This window comes from Nomascus leucogenys, chromosome 24 (genome assembly GCF_006542625.1).
Source record: "Nomascus leucogenys isolate Asia chromosome 24, Asia_NLE_v1, whole genome shotgun sequence".
Taxonomy (NCBI): domain Eukaryota; kingdom Metazoa; phylum Chordata; class Mammalia; order Primates; family Hylobatidae; genus Nomascus; species Nomascus leucogenys.
Genome location: NC_044404.1, coordinates 17,746,257 through 17,765,384, shown reverse-complemented (window position 1 = coordinate 17,765,384; position 19,128 = coordinate 17,746,257). Strand labels below are relative to the sequence as shown.

At 53.7% G+C, this 19,128-nt stretch overlaps 1 protein-coding gene across 9 annotated transcripts in view; it reads right to left on the bottom strand.

Annotated features, from left to right (window-relative positions):
- Positions 1–951: 951 nt before the first annotated feature.
- ARHGEF10L (Rho guanine nucleotide exchange factor 10 like) overlaps positions 952–19,128 on the bottom strand; it is a 160,984-nt gene continuing 142,807 nt past the window's right edge. For all 9 annotated transcript variants that reach the window (XM_030805147.1, XM_030805149.1, XM_030805151.1 and 6 more), the window contains 3 exons: positions 10,920–11,094; positions 3,543–3,665; positions 952–1,981 (listed from right to left, as the gene is read on the bottom strand). In XM_030805147.1, the coding sequence (XP_030661007.1) occupies positions 1,449–1,981; positions 3,543–3,665; positions 10,920–11,094 (831 nt within the window). In that variant the 3' untranslated portion in view covers positions 952–1,448. The remainder of the gene's footprint in view (positions 1,982–3,542; positions 3,666–10,919; positions 11,095–19,128) is intronic.

Here is a 19,128-nt window from a genome sequence, read left to right as displayed (position 1 = left end):
GCAGTCTTGTCCACATAGCACAGTGCCCGACAAATAGCAGGAACTCAAGGGGTTTGCAAAATGAGTGAATGAATGACTTCTCTAGTGGGCGAGAAGCTATCAGGAGGTTAGAACTCGGCTGGAATGTCCACTCCTTGGTGGCTTTTCCACTGGGTTCCCAGAACTTCAGTGGAAAGATCTCAATGCAAGTACCGGTGGGTAGTGGGCAGACAGATGACAGAGAGTTAGAGTGTGGAGAGATGGAGGAAACACTTCCCTTTTGGGTGGCAGCTTTTGTTTTTGATTTTCTTTCCTGCTAGCAGCTCTAGAAATCTAAGGATGAACTAAGCCAGAAGAAGGGGAGCCAGGGCCAGAGGCAGCCCCACCCGCCCATCCCACCTGCAGCCTGGGCTCTGCTCCTGCTGCTGACGGACCTCATCTGAAGCCCACCCTGTCCTCCCTCTGACTCCAAGTCCTGGGACATGGCTGCCAGCCTGCAGAGAAGCCCCTCATCTTCCCCTCACTGCTGGCTTGCACTATTAGACAACAAGGGCTTCTGCCCCGCTGCTACTCCAGAGCTGGGGTGAACCAGTCTTTCTTCCAAAAAATATTCACAAAAGAAGCTCCCAGAGCCCCTTCTGGAGCAGAAGTGAGCCTTCTTCTATGGTAGAAATGGTCATATCTGTGCCATCTCATCTTCACCACTCACCACTCAAGCCACATCTGAAATGTGGCTACGGTGACTGTGAAATTGAATGTTTGATTTCATTTTCATTAATTTGAAAATTAATTAGCTCCCTGTGGCTAATGGTGACCAGAGTGGACTGTGAAGTTCTAGAGCTGATTCCCATAGCAGCTCCACCCTCCCGCCAAGCCTAAGAGTGGCTCCTGGGTCCCAAATAACCCCTCTCTACCAATAGCTGCTCTCTCTCTTTCCCATCATGTCTTTAAAAAACCACAACAAAACCTCAATCCAAGTCCGGATGTAACTCTTGTCTTTTATTCCAGCATCTCCCAGAGCTCCAATATGTACAGACTTTATTTATACACATATAATATACACCATATATACGTATTTATAGATATTCACACACCAGCCCACACACTCGCACACACTCACATGCACACACCCTTCCAGGAGGGGCGTGTGGCTGCCTTGGAGTCCCACTAGGGCCCAAACAAGTGATACTGGGCTTGCCAGGCAGTTGTGAGGTTTTGTGTTTTTTGCTTTTAAAAAGAAGGCCATTTCCTCCAGATGTGTCCTCCCTCTCCCCAAGCCCTAAAACTCCTCCCCAAAACACTCTGAAAAAATTTCTTTTAAAAAGAAGAGGTTTTCCTTTGCTCTGCCCCAGTAGTTTCTGGAGAGTCCGGGCCCATCCACACGTCCCGTGCAGGTCCCTAGAGCACGAGAGCCGGGGGTGGCCTTGGTCAGGCCTGCAGCTGTGCCCTCTGAGGGGAGAGGGGAGGCGCTATAGCATCAAGGGTACCTGCCAGATGAGGAGGGTGCTGTCCGTCTCCCCACACGGGGCCTGCCTCCCACTGCTGCCCAGAGCACTGCCAAAGTTGCGGTAGCCCTGCCCGCCGGAGATGATGGCCACAGAGCAAATCTCCTTGCGGTGGGCATCACGGGCGCAGGGCCGGCTGCGCACCCAGACGTCGGGGTCGTCGGCCATCTCGTAAATGGAGCCATCCTCCTCGCTGTGCTCCAGGGCTGCGCCGTCAGCAGGCGCCGGCTCCCGCATGGAGAGCAGCGGGCCTGGGAGGTGCGCGGTGGAGCGCAGGCGGTACTGCAAGAGGATGCCCTTCTTGCGGGTCAGCTCTCGGCCCACGTGGCTGTCGGGCATGGGCTCGTGTGCCTGCCCGTCTGGCTTGTCCTCCTCAGCCCGGGGCCCCTCAGCCTCCTCCTGGTCACTCCGCAGGATGTCGGGGGCCAGGATGCTGGTAGCCACAGCCAGGAAGGCCACAGGCCCACAGTGCCCGTTGAGTGAGACCATGCCTTTCCCTGCAGAAAATGGGGCGAGAGAGAAAGGGGCCCAAAGGCCCAGCGCATTAAGGGAAGCACCTGAGTCTCTCTCCTGGAGAATTTTCTGGGTGGGTATTTGGGGGGTCACTTCCGTCTATGTTGGCACCTCCCCCGAAGGCCACGGGGTCTGGCTATCCCGTGCTCCTGCACAACTTCCTCAGCGGAACGGAACAGGGACAACCTTATACACCACACGGGGGAGCCTCAGTGTGAAATTCCAAGAATTTCCTGAGCCTTTGCCAAGCAGCTGCCTCTACCTAGACATCCTTTCCCGTCTACCTGATTCTGCAACTCTTTCTGCAAGGCCCAGCTCAAGCTCCTCACTGTGAATCCCTCCTGAATTCATGCATGGGTTGCTGCTCGCCCCAGTCTCTGTGTCCCCAGCCCCCAGAGCAGCCTTATCCCAGCACCTGTCACCCAAGCTATGATGACCCCCGGGAGACCGTCAGCTTGTTGAGAGCAGGGTCTCTGCCCAATTCATCCCCGCATCCCAGGATTCCACCTGGAAATAGACCCTCCACAAATGCCCCCTGGATGGACAAAATGCCCTATTTGATGAAACCTTGAAAATAGAAAATCTCAGAATTTAGAAGCAATTTTTTTTTTTTGAGATGGCATCTCACTCTGACTCCCAGGCTGGAGTGCAATGGCACAATCTCGGCTCACTGCAACCTCCACCTCCCAGGTTCAAGAAATTCTCTCACCTCAGCTTCCCAAGTAACTGGGATTACAGGCACACGCCGCCACACCCAGCTAATTTTTTTTTTTTTTTGTATTTTTTAGTAGAGACGGAGTTTCACTGTGTTGCCCAGGCTAGTCTCAAACTCCTGAGCTCAGGCAATCCACCCACCTTGGCCTCCCAAAGTGCTAGGATTACAGGTGTGAGCCACCGTGCCCAGCCAAAGCAACTCTTCTTTAGCAGAAGGACTCAAGGTCTGCACAGGGAGCCAGCCCACCCCAAGGGCTTCCTATCAGCCCTGCTCCCTTGCTGGAAGAGACCACAGTCATCATTCTCAAGGCAGAGGCAGAGGGGGCCACGGGGCTCCAGGCATCCAAGTGTGGGGGTCTTCTCTGATCCTGCCCTTGTTCTCCTGGGCCCAGTGGTGCAGATCAGAGCAGACCTTCCTCTGATCTATGTGAACACATTCATTTGCACATGGACCCCACGAGGAGGCTGGGCCTGGCCCCAGAAGCACTCAGTTATTTCTCTCTCTGGAGCCTGGACATCTTGAAACTGCTATGGGAAGGAGCAGAAAGGGCCAATGGAGCCCCTGCCATTAGGCAGGTGTCTCAGCCAGGCCCCAAGCCACTCTTGTGTCCATCTGCCAGATTAGGAAACTGACACTCAGAAAGGTGGGAGACTGTGGGGCTGGGACGATTCAGTTCTACTGGCTACCATGCCACCTGAGATGAGAGGAAGCTGGAGACTGGAACCCCATCCCTATACCGATGAGGGCATAATACACCCTCCCCACCCAGCCCCACCAGCCACCTGCAGCTGACCCCCAGGTCCTGCCAACACCAGCTCCCAAAGCCTCACCTGTGATCTTGGGGATGCCTTCCAGCCGAGGCACGGGCAGCAGGACGATGACACCCTGGTCAGTGCCCACCCAGAGCAGACCCTGGCAGATCAGGAGGCTGGTGACACACAAGTGCTTCTGGCCTGCAGAGAGAGAGGGCAGCTGAGCAGTGCCCTCCTGGGGAGACGGCATGGGCTCTGGGTGCCACCACGAGATGAGGGCCTAGCACAGCGGGCTCCTCTCCTGAAACCAGCAAGAAGTTGGGCGGCGGGATGGGTAAGAGCTGGGGCTTTGGAGGCTGACCTGCCTGGGGTCTGGCCATGGGGTCCTCCAGCTGAGCACTCCCCTAACCAGCCTCAGTTTCCTCCTGTGTAAAGTGGGGCTGCCATGCGGATGCATTGGGGGAACACCACAGGCACAGCGCTTGGTCTCTGTGCGCTCTCAATACACAGTGGCCAGGTCATCTGGCACAAAGGGTTGTCCAAGGGCAACCCATGCAGGGATCCAGCTGGCCAGCTACGAGCAAAACCAGGGAAGCCTGGGGAGGTGCAAGCTTCTCATCAGTGTTGGTGCAGATGGGAGGCATAAGAAGGGCCGCGTAGGGCTCGAGAGGCATTGAGGTGGGTCTGCTGCAGCCCCTCAGGGCCTGCCCATGTGGGTGCTTCTTCAGATGAGGTCACAGCACACCCCGCAGGCCCTGGGCCCAAGAGTGAAGCAGAAAACTCGCTGGTGGGAAGCAGCATGTTTCTGATGCCAGTCCAGATTCGTTCTTTTTAGCTCTCCCCTCAGCACTGTCTCTTCATTTTAGCAAGAATAGCAATGTCAGGGAGGGCATGGGGGCGGTCCCCTGCTCCTGACAGAGAGGACGCCAGGTGTGGGCTGCCCAGCACAGTGGCCCAGAACAGGGCTCCAGAGCCAGGGACTCACACCTTGGCTCTGCCACTCTCCAGCTACCTGACCTGGGGCCCGTCCTAAACTCCTCTGGGCCATGGTGTCCTCACTTGTAAAAGGGGCCAAGGATAATACAGTCACATGTCGCATAATGACCTTTCAGTCAACAACAGACCGTGTATACAATGGCAGTCCTATAGGACCGTATTTTTACTGTCCCTTTTTGATGTTTGGAACACAGATACTCTCCACTGGGTTAAATGATGAGCGTAAAACAACCCTGTGCCCGCACACGGCACAGTGGGCGCTACCTGCTGTCATCGCTGCTGCTGCTGCACTGTTGCCAACAATTCTGAGCAATGGGAATGGGCACAAGGGAGAGGCTGGGAGTGCAGGGGGCAGGAGGCTCTCTGAGGGGGCTGAGAGGCGTGGGGTACAGCCTGCCGGCCAGGGACAGACCCCCCACCACGTCACACACAGGGTGGACGGCTCTGCCACACTTCCTTGGGCTTCACTGGGCACCTGCCTTTCTAAAGGGCTGTCTCCTTCTTGCCCTAATCCTGCTGCCCTATGGGAGAGGCTTAGGCTGCATTCCAGAAGGTTCCCACTTTCTGCTGCTTCTGGTCCATGGATCACACTTTAAAAAATACAGCTTTGGGGTTTCCAAAGCACTTGTATACCTGCTCTCATCTGACAGAAGCCTTGCAACAGCCAAGACGTATGCAAGACACAAATGCCAGCCATTTTCCAGGCACGGATGTTAAGGCTCAAAGAGGCCCCCCAGCTGGTGAGTGCAGGGTGGGGTGGAGTTGAGGTCTGCTGCTCACCACCGCCCAGTGCTTCCATCACCTCTCCCTCCTTGGGCATGACACTTCAACTCCATATATGTGGGTGTATGTGCTTCCTGTGCAGTGCAGGCACAGGGAGAACTGGTGTGGCTCTCTCACCCCAAAAGGCAGGTTACCGACTCAGGGTACACCCAGCATTGCCTATCACAGTGTGCCATCCCATCACCAATCCATTTACCTCCTAGATGCCTACTGCATGGCAGACCCCACACTAGATGCCATGTACACAGAGTCCTGTCTTAAGGAGCAGACACTCTAGAACTTTCTTTGATGACGGACATGTTCCCTACCGTGCTGTCCAATTTGACAGCCATCAGCCACATGTGGCTTCCAAGCACTGGAAATATAGCTAGTGGCACTGAGGGGCTGAATGTGTTATTTTCTTTCATTGTAATAATGGCTACTGTATTAGACACAGAGGCATAGAGAGGAGATACAGGAAACAAAAACAGAAACAAGGAATGTAAACGCCAGGCAGAGGATTGAAATAGGGCAATGGGGCAGAGCCAGTGGAGGATTCCCGGGTCTTCAGGCCTCCCTCTGCTTCTTGGAAGGATGGGGAGGCAGGCGTGAGGCTGCAAACTCCGGGTGACAAGGCAGAGGTGGCTATACCAAGACCTGAGCCAAGGCCCAGGAGACAGGTTATGCAAAGGCCCTGTGACAGGAACGAGCTCAGCCAGTCCGCGGAGCAGAGTGAAGCCAGTGCAGCTGGGGCACAGAAGGACTCTGGGTGGTCAGAAGAGGGGATGGGTCAGGGCCAGGACTGGGGCTCTTAATTCTGGCTGCCGTGAAAAAATACCAGAAGGTCTAGGCAGGGGAGTGGCATGACCCGATTTGAGTGGAAGGTTCTAGCTGCAGTTGTGGAGGGTGGGAGTGGGAGGAGCAAGGAGCCCAGGAGGGGCTCCCACAGCTACCCAAGTGGGAAGGGTGGCAGCAGTGAGGTGAGGAGAGCCCAACCTGTTCGAGATCTGTTTGGAGCAGAAGGACAGAGCTGCTGGGAGAGGGGAGCAGGGGTGGAGCGGAGGAAGGAACCCAGGATGGCACTAAGGCTCCCCTGCCTGCAGCAGCTGGGTACACAGCAGTGCCATGGCCTGGGATGGCAAAGGAGCAGGTTTGGAGGTTGAGCCCAGAGCTCCTGATTGGATGTGTGGTCTGAGACACAAATTAGACACTCGAGTGGAGCTATCAAGCAGGCAGTGGGATTCGAGTCTGGCAACACGATGCAAACTCAGAAAATCACATTCATAGTGTCCATGCAATGTGGAAACGCAAACCAGGCTGAAAAAAAAAGCCCACTAGTGACTTACAGGCTTGGCAACAGGGGCTATTTCACAAACAGTACCTGGGTGTCTGTGGAGCTGGGACTATTTGCCACAACTAAATCCATTCCAAAAGTGAAGGCTCAGAACTATGATGGCAGCCTCGGGTCCAGGGTCAGGCCCCCAGCCCTCCTGGAGTTGGCCAACATGGGGGGCTCAGGCCACGAGCTCCTTTCAACACCTGACTTCTCTTCTTAGCCCTAGTCAAGGTCTGTGATGACCTTATTTTGCTGTTTGTTTACTTATGACAAGCTTTGTGAGGGCAGTGACTTATCTGTGTACTCATGGTTAACTCCCCAACTCCTGGCCAAGTACCTTGGCTCATGGTAGACTCTCAAGAAGTATCTGTGAGTGAATGAGTAAATGGATGGATGGATGGACAGATGGATGGATGAAGGAAAGGAGAAAACTTGGACAAATCACTTCTCTCATCCATCAATGAGTACTACAAACCTGCCTTGCTCAATTTTATAATTATTAGAAATATTAAATATATACACACATATATACACGTATAATATATATACACAATTGAGCACAGCTCTTAGCCCATAGTATACAATCAATAAATAGAGACTATTAGGATAATGTTTATGATTATTAAAAGGATCTGGGCGCTAATGTCTTAAGATCAGCTCCACCAGAGCCATAAACCCACAAGAACAATAAAGCCAAGAGAGGGGACAGTGGTGAATTTTTCATTCCACAAGCCTCATCGCCTCCCTCTCCAAGACCCCCAGGGCATGGAGACCAGCAGGAGACCATTTCCCGATGCCCCTGCATCCTCCCGGCCCCCACTGGACGGCAAAACCAACAAATGGGAGGAAGGCAAGCAAGAAACCGAAAGAGATGCCGGAATTGAGAAATGACTTCATCTGCAGACCTCATTCTGGGGCCTTCCCCCTCCCCCTCTGCCTCAAGGAAAAGAGCAAGACGCTTCACAAACAGTCCGAAAGAAAAAAAAAATTCTAAAGGTGAATAAATATTTTATCACAGAGACTTAATGCAGCAGTGTTCAACTCACCCAAGCCATCTATCTGGAGATATACAACTTTAAAAAGCTCAGGCTCTCGGAGAACATTTTATTAATGACCTGTCTGGTTAAAAGGAGGAGGGAGTTTAGGTTAAAAAATGCATTAATACCAGTCGAGTACTCGAGTGGAAGAAAGGGGTCAGGGGAAGGAAGCGTGATAAATTTTTAACACATCCTAAAAAAATCCACACTTAGTGGAGGAACAAATTTATTACTAATTATGCAATTATTTCATTTGGTGGTGTGGGGGAAGAAAAAAATACTTAAAAGCCTTTTCAAAATATCTCTAATAAAGAATTTAAGAATCCTGCTGTGTTGTGCTTCTGCAAAGGCACAACGTGGGGTGGATCTGAAGCTGCCCCCCACACTCTGGTCCCCAGCATGGTGGCTGGGGCTGGCTCTGGCTCAGCTTGGAGCTCAGGGATCCACTCTCAGATATGAGGGGTCAGGAGGAACTGGTCTGGCAGGGCCCCAGGCTCCCCTGGGTTACTGATTGGGAAAGTTCAGGCCTGAGGGAAGAGGGAACCTTCGGGAAACTCCACACTCTGGAACCTCGGCCTACATCCAGCCCTCTCCAGGGTTCAGCCTCAGGGAGGTCTGCCAAGAGAGGGGTCACCTCTGTCTGCACTGACGCAGCTGATGCGACAGGAATGGCACGCTGACCTGGAAGGTCTTAGGAGGGGCAAGGAGCCCTTGTAGGAGATGCAGGGCAGGGATGCCGTAAAGACGATGACGGCAAATGTCACCATCATGGACCACTGCTGGCTTGAGATGGGGACTGTGGGCACTGTCCTCACACTGTCTCATGCAACACCTACACCTGCCGTGCAGGGTAGGGACCGAGGATGGGAAGCGGGTGCTCCGAGTGCTCCCAGTCAGAGCTGGAAGGCAGGGGAGCAGGGATTCCAGGAGGAATTCTGGCTCCAGGCTCTGGTGTACCCCACCCAGCATGGCCAAGCTGACTCAAATCTCAGCCTTTTGTTGTTATGAATGGGGAAACTGAGGCCCAGGACAGGGACACAACTGCCCAAGGCTACACAGTAAGTGTGAGGAAGCTCTAACGAGACCCCATGGGGCTGATCCTGGCTCTGTCCATATCAGCACTGCGATGGCAGACCAGTCATTTCACCTCCCGAGCCCCAGTTTACCTGGCCCTCAAATCATCATCATAACACATAACATAATGCCCTTCCTTCCTTAAAGGGTAACTGCAAAGCGTAAGTAAGACAACGGACATGAAGGTGCGTGTGAAACACAGTAAAGTCAGGGTTGTACAGGCAGGAGCGGCTGTTCTAACTACAGCCGGGTCTGTCCACACATTCTGCCTCCCACCACTTGATCAGCTTGACTCTCTCTCACTCTCCTCTGCGCTGACAAGATGAGATTCCAAAGATTTTTAAAAGCCCATAAGATTATCCATTTCTTCATTGTTCCACTAACTTGAAATAATTTAGCTATCAGAGGAAATGTGGAGATAGTTTTGTGATACAGAGACATTTTTATCATAGTTAAAATGGATTGAACTTGTATAATGGCTAAATACTATGAAACAAGAAAGGGAGGAAGGAGGGAGGAGGAGGAGGGAGGGAGGGAGGGAGAGAGGGAGGGGAAAGGAGGCAACCCAGACACAGGTCCCACCAAGCCTCTCACACTCCCCAAGAGAACGTGAGTGAAGGGTTCAGTCTCATCGGGCACCTGCCACCCTGCCGGCCCAGGACAGCCACCTTCCCAGCCCGGGCAGCATCTATCCTCCTAACAGTCCCTGAGCTGGGACCTACATCCCCTTTACAGAGGGATGAGGGGCTCTGAGAGATTAAGGGACCTGTCTGATACTATGTGTTGGCCAAGCCAGGCCTCAAGCCAACTCTTTCTCCATCACACACAGTAGGATGCTGGACTGAGTCCGGCCTGATGCGACTTGTAGTCCTGCCTCTGGTCCACTGCATGACCACGAATGAGACGCCCGGCCTGCTGAACCAATCTCAGTGTCTGCATCTGTAAAGTGGGGGCGATCCCCAGCTCGCAGGGTTAGCGTGAAATGAGATCCTGTACATAAGCACTTGGGGCCTCATTACCTCAGGCCTGGGCAGGGTGGCAGTTATTACACCGTTGTGACTGCCGTGGACTGTGCTGTTAGTAACCACCATCCCCGTGTGATCAGTTCAGACTCAAGGACCATCGTGACTGGCTAGAGGGAAGCAGAAGCCAGGGTGATTTCCGGAGCCTCAGAAGGGAGTTAGGGACCAGGCCCCTGGGGTAGGCAGAAGTCCCCAAGGCTCCTGCAATGCTGGCTAACATGCCTGCCCTCGGTACGGCCTCAGAAGACAGGACGCTCAACCCTGCTGGACATAACAGCCGCTCCCAGCCTCTGCCATGGCCCATCTGCCAGGTCCTGTGACAATCAGCTCCAGGCCCCCGCCTGCCACACAGGCTGTGTTTCCCTGGCCCGAGGGCCCTTTGGCTCTCCCAGCTGCTGAACCCAGCCCTGCCTGGGGCACTGGGACAAGACAGAGCCACTGCACCCTCCCACACTGGCTGCAGGTCAGTCTCTCTGGGGGAAGCTGAGCCAAGGAGGGAAGCAAGGTTAGCTGATGCCTGCTGGCCCCGTGGTCTGCTCTGAAGCCAGCTGGGGTGAGGATGGGCATGGCGCCTGCATCTTGGGCAGCAGATGGTAAGGAAAGGCTGAGAGCCAATTCCATGGAGGCCTTGGGGGGCATTTGGCGAGCTCTGGCCTTAATCCTTCGCCGCGATTCCCCCCCACCATCAACCCTGTCCACTTCGTCTACACACAGCTATGCAGGAGGGGCCCCAGCCACAGCAGATGCCATCCAAACCCACGGACCAGAAGGCCCAAGAGGGGCATTTGCCTTTCTCAGAAAAACCTCCAAGGACAGAGACCATCCGTTGGCTTTCTCACTTTCCCATCACCTCATCCTGCAGGGGATTTGAGGCAGAATTGGGTGTTTGGTCAACCTGGGGAGTGGGGCAGAACGAAAGGCCTGCCCAGCTTGGCCTTTCCTTAGCAGCTGCCTGACTTTGGAGGGTCCACTGAGCTGGGGGCCATTTCCTGAGCGCCCCAGGCTGCTGTGATGCGGTGGCTGGGCACAGTGACAGGCAGGGGCTTTGAGATGACAGTCCTAGGTGTGAATCCCAACCCCACCACTTCCTGGGTAGTGCCCCGCCTTAAAGCCCCAGTCTTCAGGGCCGATGAGGAAAAATGGGATGGGCTGCCCAGGTCACACCACTACCTGGCTGTGGAAGGTGCCCTGTGACTGTCAGCTCCCCCTCTTCCCATGGCAGCCTCACCTGGCAGGAGGAAGGTGGTCCTGGTGGCAATGTTGATCTCTTGCAGATGCTCCAGGGTTTCGGTGTGGAAGAGGCGGATGGAGGTGCCGGAGGAGAAGGCCATCCAGACGCCACTGCCCGCCTTCACCATGTGCGTCACGCTCACCGCCTCGTCCTGGTGCGCCTCGAAGCTTTGCTGTGGCACAAAGGGAGGAGTGTTGATGCTGGCTGGGCCTGCCAGCTGAGCCTCCCTACAAGCCCCCACCCCTGGGCCAGCCATTCTCACATTCTTCAAAAGCACAAGCTACTCAGGGAACCTTAGAAGCCCAGCTATGAGGTTGGCCAAAGTTTAACAACTGGAATCTTAGAAGCCCAGCTGTGCTGTGTTGGCCAAAGTTTAACAACTGGCAGGGAATCCTGGTTTGCAGGGTTTGCCAATTTCCATGGTGTAAACATTCTAACGTGGCCAGTTGCAAACTACCAGCATGATATCACCGAGTGAGGAGCAGGGAAGACGTGCACACACTCACTCAGGAGCAGACAGGACCAGGCATAGTCCCAGTGACCCCTCAGAGCTTTACCTTACTGAAGGGAAAGATGGAGCCGAAAAACATGAAAGAAGTTGTGGTTTATGTAAATGATTTAAAGTGACAAAGGCAACCGAGAGAATGACCGAGGAAGGAACGGGGGTAATATGGGCCAAATCCTCATCTTTCACAGCAAGGAGACAACAGGTACTGTCCCAAAATTGATACATCAAGAAGCAGCAGAGTGAACAAGTTTGCGTCCTGAGGAAAGTGCCAGGTGGATGAAAAAAAGAACAGGTGAAAAGCATTCTCTTCCAAAAAGCAGGACTGAGATGGGGAGTGGGGACGAGCCTTTCAGGATAAACCACTCCATGCTTTTTTTTTTTTTTCTTGCAAGTGTATGTACCATTTTGATCTTAAAACAAATAAAAACTTTTTTTAAAAAGAAGATACAAATGATCAGGCTTCCCATCCACTGCAGGAGAAAGTCTAAGTTCCTTAGCTTAGCATTCGGGGCCCCAGTGCTGCCCCCACTCCTGCCCTTCCTTGTGGGCTCCCTGCGTTTCAGGCCAGCCAATGCTCAGGACGTACCACACAGCCGCACCCCTGCCCTCGCCATGACTTGCACACAGCACGCACCCCCCCGCCAACTGTCCTCCTTCATCTGAAGACTCCACTTCAGGGTGGCATCCTCAGTCCAGGAGGCAGGCCCCACTCTGCCACGGACCAGCCACTTCCTTCTGAATGGCGTGCTCTGCTGTCTAGCCTGGAACACCTACACCATTCTGTGGTTCTACTTGGCCACTTCCCACATAAGACTGTGGACTCCAAGGACAGAGCCTGAACCTCATGCCCTTTAGTGCCCATCCCCTGCTTGGCACAGGGCCCAGCACAGTAAAATTTGGTAAAAAAAAAAAAAAAAAAAAAAAAAGAATGGATGGACACTTGAATTCTATCTACAACACTCAGATGTCACTAACTCAGGCACATCAGACTAGAAACAACCTAAATCCCCAAGCCTTGGGGACAGTCAGGTAACTGTGTATCCAGCTCTGTACTGTCTTCCCTGCATTTAAACTCACGCTTGCAGACACTGCATGACAGACACAGAAAAATGTGAATGCTACAGAAAATGCAAAACAAAACAAAACAAAACAAACACACCAAAAGCTGGGGGAAGAAGAGGGGCAGGGAAGCGAGAGCTGCACCCTGAGGCCTACTCCAGGAACAGGACGGGGTGATTTTCTTCTTTTCCAGTTTTCCGGCTTTTCTCCTTTTTCCATAAAGAATTTGTCCTGGGAGGAAGCCCAAGACTGCAGGAGGATCCTGGATGGGGCATTTATTTGAGATCCAACCTGCTATTAAATCTGACTTCCTTGGCAGCTTTGCAGGCCCAGGCCTGTTTCCTCAATTGTAAGTAGAGGCTGCTATGAGGATTACAGGGACCTGGGTGAAGAGAGCTTGGCACAGGCCCAGTGCCTAGTAGGGTCTCATTTATTCAGCAGATGTTCTTGAGTCCCTACTATGTGCCTGGTGTGGGTCTAAGTGCTGGAAATGTCATGATGACTGCGAGACCCACTCTTGTGGGGCAAACGTTCCCAGGGCAGGAGGCAATTAAAACAAAGAAAGATTATATCAGACAGTGAGAAGCACTGCACAGAAAAAATACTGAGAGCCATTAAGACTGGGGTCAGGGAAAGTGTCTCTAGGAGGTGACATTTAGTGAGAGACCTGAACAATGGGGAGGAAACAGCTCCTCAATGATTGGGAGGAGGGGGAAGAGCATTCTAGGCAGAGGGCACAGCAGTGCAAAGGCCCGGAGGCAGGAATGAGAAGCAGAGGGACCCGTGGTGGGGGACACAGCAATGAGACAGGCCAGAGCAGGTAGGGCCAAATTGCACCAGGCCACCTTGGAATCCATGGGGAAAAGTTTAGATTTTATTTGCCCACTGGAAGGGGTTGAGCTGGTAAGTGACAGAGTCAGTTTTACTTTTAAAGAAGTTCAGTCTGACAACAGTGTGGGGAAGGCTGGCTTCTTGGTCCAGCCCCCGAAGACCTCGAGTGGGCTTAGCCAGTGGAGAGGGAGGAACACGACTCAGCTTCTTTTGCCATGGAGGATGGCCCCAGCTCCTTCCCAGCTGAAATCACTAAGCAGTTTCCCACTGAGTTAAGGAAGCTTGTGAGGGGCAGGGGTCTCCATGGGGAGCTGAGCCAGTGAGCTCCGGGCTCACTCCTGATCAGAGTGTGGGGACCAGGAGGGCAAGACTGTGAGCTGTCCAAGGAAATTGCTTTTTCTGAGCCAGTCCCTGATGGCTGAGCTGCGAGTAGCAAGGGAGGCAGGGGTAGCAGGAAAGGCCAGGCTCCCCAGAGGAGGGGAGGGGAGGGGAGAAGAGACAGCAGCGTGGTTCCTCTCCCCAGGGTCAGGCTGCTCTTGGAACAGGGGTTCTACTGCACAGCCCACCCCTGACCAGGGGGACGCCCCCAGAGCAGAAGCTGTCGTTTCCTCAGACCGAAAGTTCACCAAAGGCAGGGGTGCAGTGTCTCCATTGGGTGGGGGCCCACCAGGAGCAAGGACAGAATCTTGTATCAAGCTGGGCATGCTCAGAAGAAGCAAACTGTCTCCTCTCTCAGACTGGGGGCTCAGGCTAAGGGCTCCAGAGGTATCGGGGGTCTCTTCCTCTTTTCTTAGCCACCCACTCCCAGCCCTCAGAGAAGGCCCAGGTGCAGGAGGCTCAGAGCCTCTGATTTTGGGGAGGAGGCCACGCCTCCTCACAGCCTGCACAAAGTCAGGTTTAGTAGTCCATGCAATGTGGGGGAGAGACCATGCCCCCATCTCTCTAGCCCTCCGCCCATATCTGCTGCCCACAGCCCGGGCAGTCCTGGCTTTCAGTTCTCTCTTCCTGAGATGTATGTTCCTTCAAGGAAACATGCAGAATGATTTTGTTTTGCCAAAACAGCCTGTAGGAGGAATCCAGGAGGAAGGAAACCTCCCACGAAGCCTTGCTGGGAAAAGCCAGCTGAGGCAGCATCAGCCCCAATCACAGATGAGGACAGTGAGGCCAAGGGGACCCCTTCAGCACCTGCTGTCAGCGAGCAGTGGGGCGAATGGATGGGGCAGCAGGACAGTGAGACCCAACATGCTTTGTGTGCAGGCTTTTCTAAAACACAGCACGCAGCTCCTTGCTCACGGAGCTCACAAACATGCACACACTGAGAGAGGTATCTGCATGCTCACACGCATGCAGCCAGCCTCCCGCTCGACTCCCGAAGAAAGGTCAGAAGTATTTCCAGCCTCTGAAAAAGCCAAGCGCACTGAAACCCAGAGGCCTGGGACCAAGGAAAGCTGCACCTGAATCTGCAGCCAGCCAACCCTGTGTGCTGCCGTCAGAATCTAATTAAAAGAGAAGTCAGTGGTGGAAATCCAGGCTCATTTCTCCAGTGGCATAACAAGTCTGTCTCCAGGCCCAGAGGGCTTTGCAGAAGGCTTGTGCAAATCTGCTGAGCCCAAAACGGGGAGGCGGGCGGGGGAAAGGGCAGGAATGAATAGGAAGAACAGCACAGCACCTCCAGCTCCAGCCCAGCCCCAGCCCGGCATGTCTCAGTTACCTCTGGGCTCCTGGGTCCCCTTCTCACGCCATGAGCCTGGAGTCCTGCCTGAGCCTCCTGGGCCTACAGGGCAGGAAGTAGGTGGAGCCAGAGAGACATGCCAGCATCATGGGTCCCAGAGGGGGCTGAGGGACTGAGCCTGGCACCCGGGTGACAGCAGGGGGCAGTGAGCACCCCGGTGAGAGCATGGGGGGAGCCCTCGCTGCCCACTGGTCTATGCAGCTGCCAGGCCATGCAGCTCATTTCATTTTCCAAATACAAGGTGTCCATGTACCCTAAGAGAGCTCAGAATTCACTGCCAGGGGAGGCTGTCAGTTCATCAAACTCTGCTCTCCTCCCAACCAGGAAAGGGTGAAACCCAGCTCACCGAGCACCCCAATCCCAGGCCACGCACCTCCAGACCTGTACCCTCATCCTTGGCTGGTCTGGGAGGCCCAGAAGTGTGGGGTTGGTGAGGTCAGGGGCTGTCCTGTTCTCTAAGAGGCCTCTATCCCCCTTATCACTGAAAAAGGCCACCTGCCCACCCACCACCAGGAATGCCCAGTGTTTCCTGCCCCCTCAGCCTCCATGATCCAGGCACAGCTATTTACTGGGTGAGTGCTCACCCTGCACCAGAAACCGTGCTGTTAGGATTATATACTAGAGCAGCCGTCTGCAAACAATGCCCCTCAGGCTACAACCAGCCTGTACCAGTTTTGGTAAATGAAGCTTTATTGGAACACAGTCACACCCGTGTAGAAAAGAACCCATTCAAGTAGCCCAAGATCATGGCATTCCAACTGTACACCCCTGGTCCCTGCTGAAGGACAAAATGATCTGCAAGGGAAACAACTTCCTTGGCAGGCTTGGAGGTGGTGGGGCAGGCGCAGTGATCCCGAACCTATGCAGTGGGACTGAGATACACTGATGTTATTGGGAACCAGCGTTTGCACAGAGAGAAGAGAATCCGGTGTGGAATGCGAGAGATGAGGGTAGCCTCCAGGATCTCAAATCTAAATTAGAGGTATCAAAACGAACCCCAACTCGAGAGTTCTTCCCTGACCCTGTCCACTGAAAGAGCCTGAAGGCAATGACTCTAGCCGGGGTGCCCTGTAGAAATGCCTAGAACTTCTCCCAGGTGAAAAGCAAGGAAGGCTCAAAGAATGATGGGGATGTGTCCAAAGGACCTAGGAGCCAGCACAAAGGGGTCCCCACTGGCCAAATTTAAGACAATGTGACCATCAAAAATAATCATGATGGTCCTGATCAGAGCACGCTGGATTTTTTTTTTTTTTAATCTAGGAATTTGTAGTGATAGTAAGGGCCGGGTGTGGAGGTGGGGTCAGGTGAATCTCTTAACTAGTGACAACTAGTCAATGCAGAAGGCGAGGCAGAATTAGACAATGGTGAATTGGCAATCACCAAGGTTTACCCATGGATGACAAAGCCCCAGGGGGAAAGTTTGTGGAGGAACAGAATATTCATACAGTCTCCAAGAATCACCCAAAGGTGACTGAGTAATCACAAAGGGAAACCAGCACCTTTAGACGGAGAGATCCGGCCGACGCTACCCTAACCAAGTGATCAGGACGGGGCCAGCTGCTCTTCTTCCTCCCCAAGGACTGTAGTGGGAGGTGCAGGGCTCCCCTGACCCCCAGCCCCGCAGCACCTGGCCAAACGCTGGCACCTCATTGAGAGGAAATAACCAGGCAATTCCAGACTGTGGAACTTTTATGAGATGCTGGCTTGGACTTCTCAACAAAGTCAATATCATGAAGAAAACAAAAAAGCAAAGGGATTATTCTAGATTAAAAGGAGAATTAAGAGACATGAAAACCAAAGGCTGCCTATGATTTCAGGCTGGATCCTGGATGGCATTTGGGGGAGTAGCTCTGAAAGATACTTTGGGGACAACTGGGAAAATCTGCACCTGGACAGTATTTAGGTAGCATCCGTGCATTGACTTAAATTCCTGGGTGTGATATGCCATGCAGTTACGTGGGAGAGACATGCCAAAGTATTTAGGGGTAAAGGGTAATGATGTCTGCAACTGACTTTTTTAAAAGTGGGTGTATGTCTCTCTGTGTGTATAATATGGGGGAAGATTGTAGCAACATGTTAACAGTTACGTGGGTGAAGAATATCTGTGTATTGTATTATTCTCTCACCTTTCCTGTAGTTTGAAATTTTTCAAAGTAAAAAGTTATGGGGGACCAGGCATAGTGGCTCATGCCTGTAATCCCAGCACTTTGGGAGGCTGAGATGGGTGGATCACTTGAGGTCAGCAGTTCAAGACCAGCCTGGCCAACATGTCTACTAAAATTACAAAACTTATCTGGGCATGGTGGTGGGCACTTGTAATCCCAGTTACTTGGGAGGCTGAGGCAGGAGAATCGCTTGGGCAGAAATTGCAGTGAGCCAAGATCACGCCACTGCAATTCAGCCTGAGCAACAGAGTGAAACTCCGTCTCCAAAAAAAAAAAAAAAGTTATGGGAGAAAAGGCAAACTAATTAAAAAAAAAAAAAAAATTTTGGCAGGCGGAGGGGAGGGGTCGGGCCTGCTTCCTCCAGCTCCCAGATCCCCACTACCCAGTGACTGAGTCTCCTCTGTCATCTGTACACGGGGACAAAAAGAGAACACCCCTCTGGGGCACGGTGAGGATTCCGGGGAGAGCATTGGCGCACTGTGACCTGGAATGAACCCAGGTAAGCTGAGACTGAACCCATGTGTCCTGCCCCCACCCACGGCGCCCCTCCCTGCAGCTCCCCATCCACCCGCTGCAGGCGCCCACACAGTCAGTTTCAGGTGAGTGATACTCCTCCAAATAGTGCTGACACAGCCCAACCTCCAGTCCTACAATATTTATGTGCCTCCAGGTGACGCTTCTGTGCATGGTTTCCATAAATTCCCAGGGTGAGCAGCTCAGCACTCAAAGTCATTAGAGCTGAGATGTCGCCAAGGGGCCGGAAGGCTCGCTGGGCACAGGGACTCTCAGGGGCTGCAAGCTCCTGAGGAAACGGCAGGAGGCTGGCGGGGCTTCTACTTTCCAGGTACCCACCGTGTGTCAGGACTTTCCAGTGCCTGACTGGGCACTGTGCGCACAGTGTCTCACCTCACAGAGACTGTATGAAAAGAGAGTGAACCAACCCCGATGGCCTAAGTGGGCAGGGGCAGGGCGCGGGGCAGGGCGCGGGGCAGGGGCGGGGCAGGGGGCGGGGCGGGGGCGTGCACCTCGCTCCAAGCTCACATGCTCTCCTCCGAGGGTCTCACAGGGGACTCTCAATGCTGAGCACCAGAGCTGAGTGTGAGCATGAAGGGGCTGTGCCACCCACTCCCAGCCCAGTCACCACCGAGCTGGCCCTGGGAGACACAGTCGTGGGCCCAGAGATCACCCACCATCACCTGCCAGCACCTCACCAACTCGGCCTCCCTTTAATCTCCGCAGCCACCTGGGAGGTGGGCGCCACCATTCCATCCTCATCGCACAGCTAGGGCACAAGAAGTGACCTGTGCAGGGCCACCCCACCAGCAAGGGGCAGGGCTGGGAATTCAGACCCAGGGTCACGTCCGCTCTGCATGGCTGCACTGGGCATGCGGAGAGGCCGTTTCTACAGGCAATTGGCACAACTCCCTTCCCTGTCTTTATCTCATCCTTATCAACACTTTACAGCTGAGGAAACAAACTGAGAGGCTAAATGATGTGCAAAGTCGCGCTGCTTAGGAAATGGGAAGAAAGCCAAATCCAAACCTAGGGTGACCAGTCCTACCCGGTTTGCCCAGGACTGTCCAGGCTGCGGCACTGGAAGCCCCAAACCCCAGGAAATTCCTCAATCCTGGGCAAACCAAGACACTTGGTCACCCTAATGGGACTCCAGTGCCGATACTCGGCCTCCAGGCCGTGGATGGATCCCTCTCTGTGGGCTCTGTCTGATTCCCCAACACTCCTGCCCTCAGAGTCTGACCTGGTTGAGGCCAAGAGGTTGTGCACCAGGAGCAGATCTGCTCTGCCTGATGCATTTCTCAGGGAGGCTCCGGGTGCAACGACCGGTCCACCTCTTCCCAGCAAACTGGTTAAGGTCTCTGGGTCTCCATTCATTCATCTGTAAGGTGGACGTGA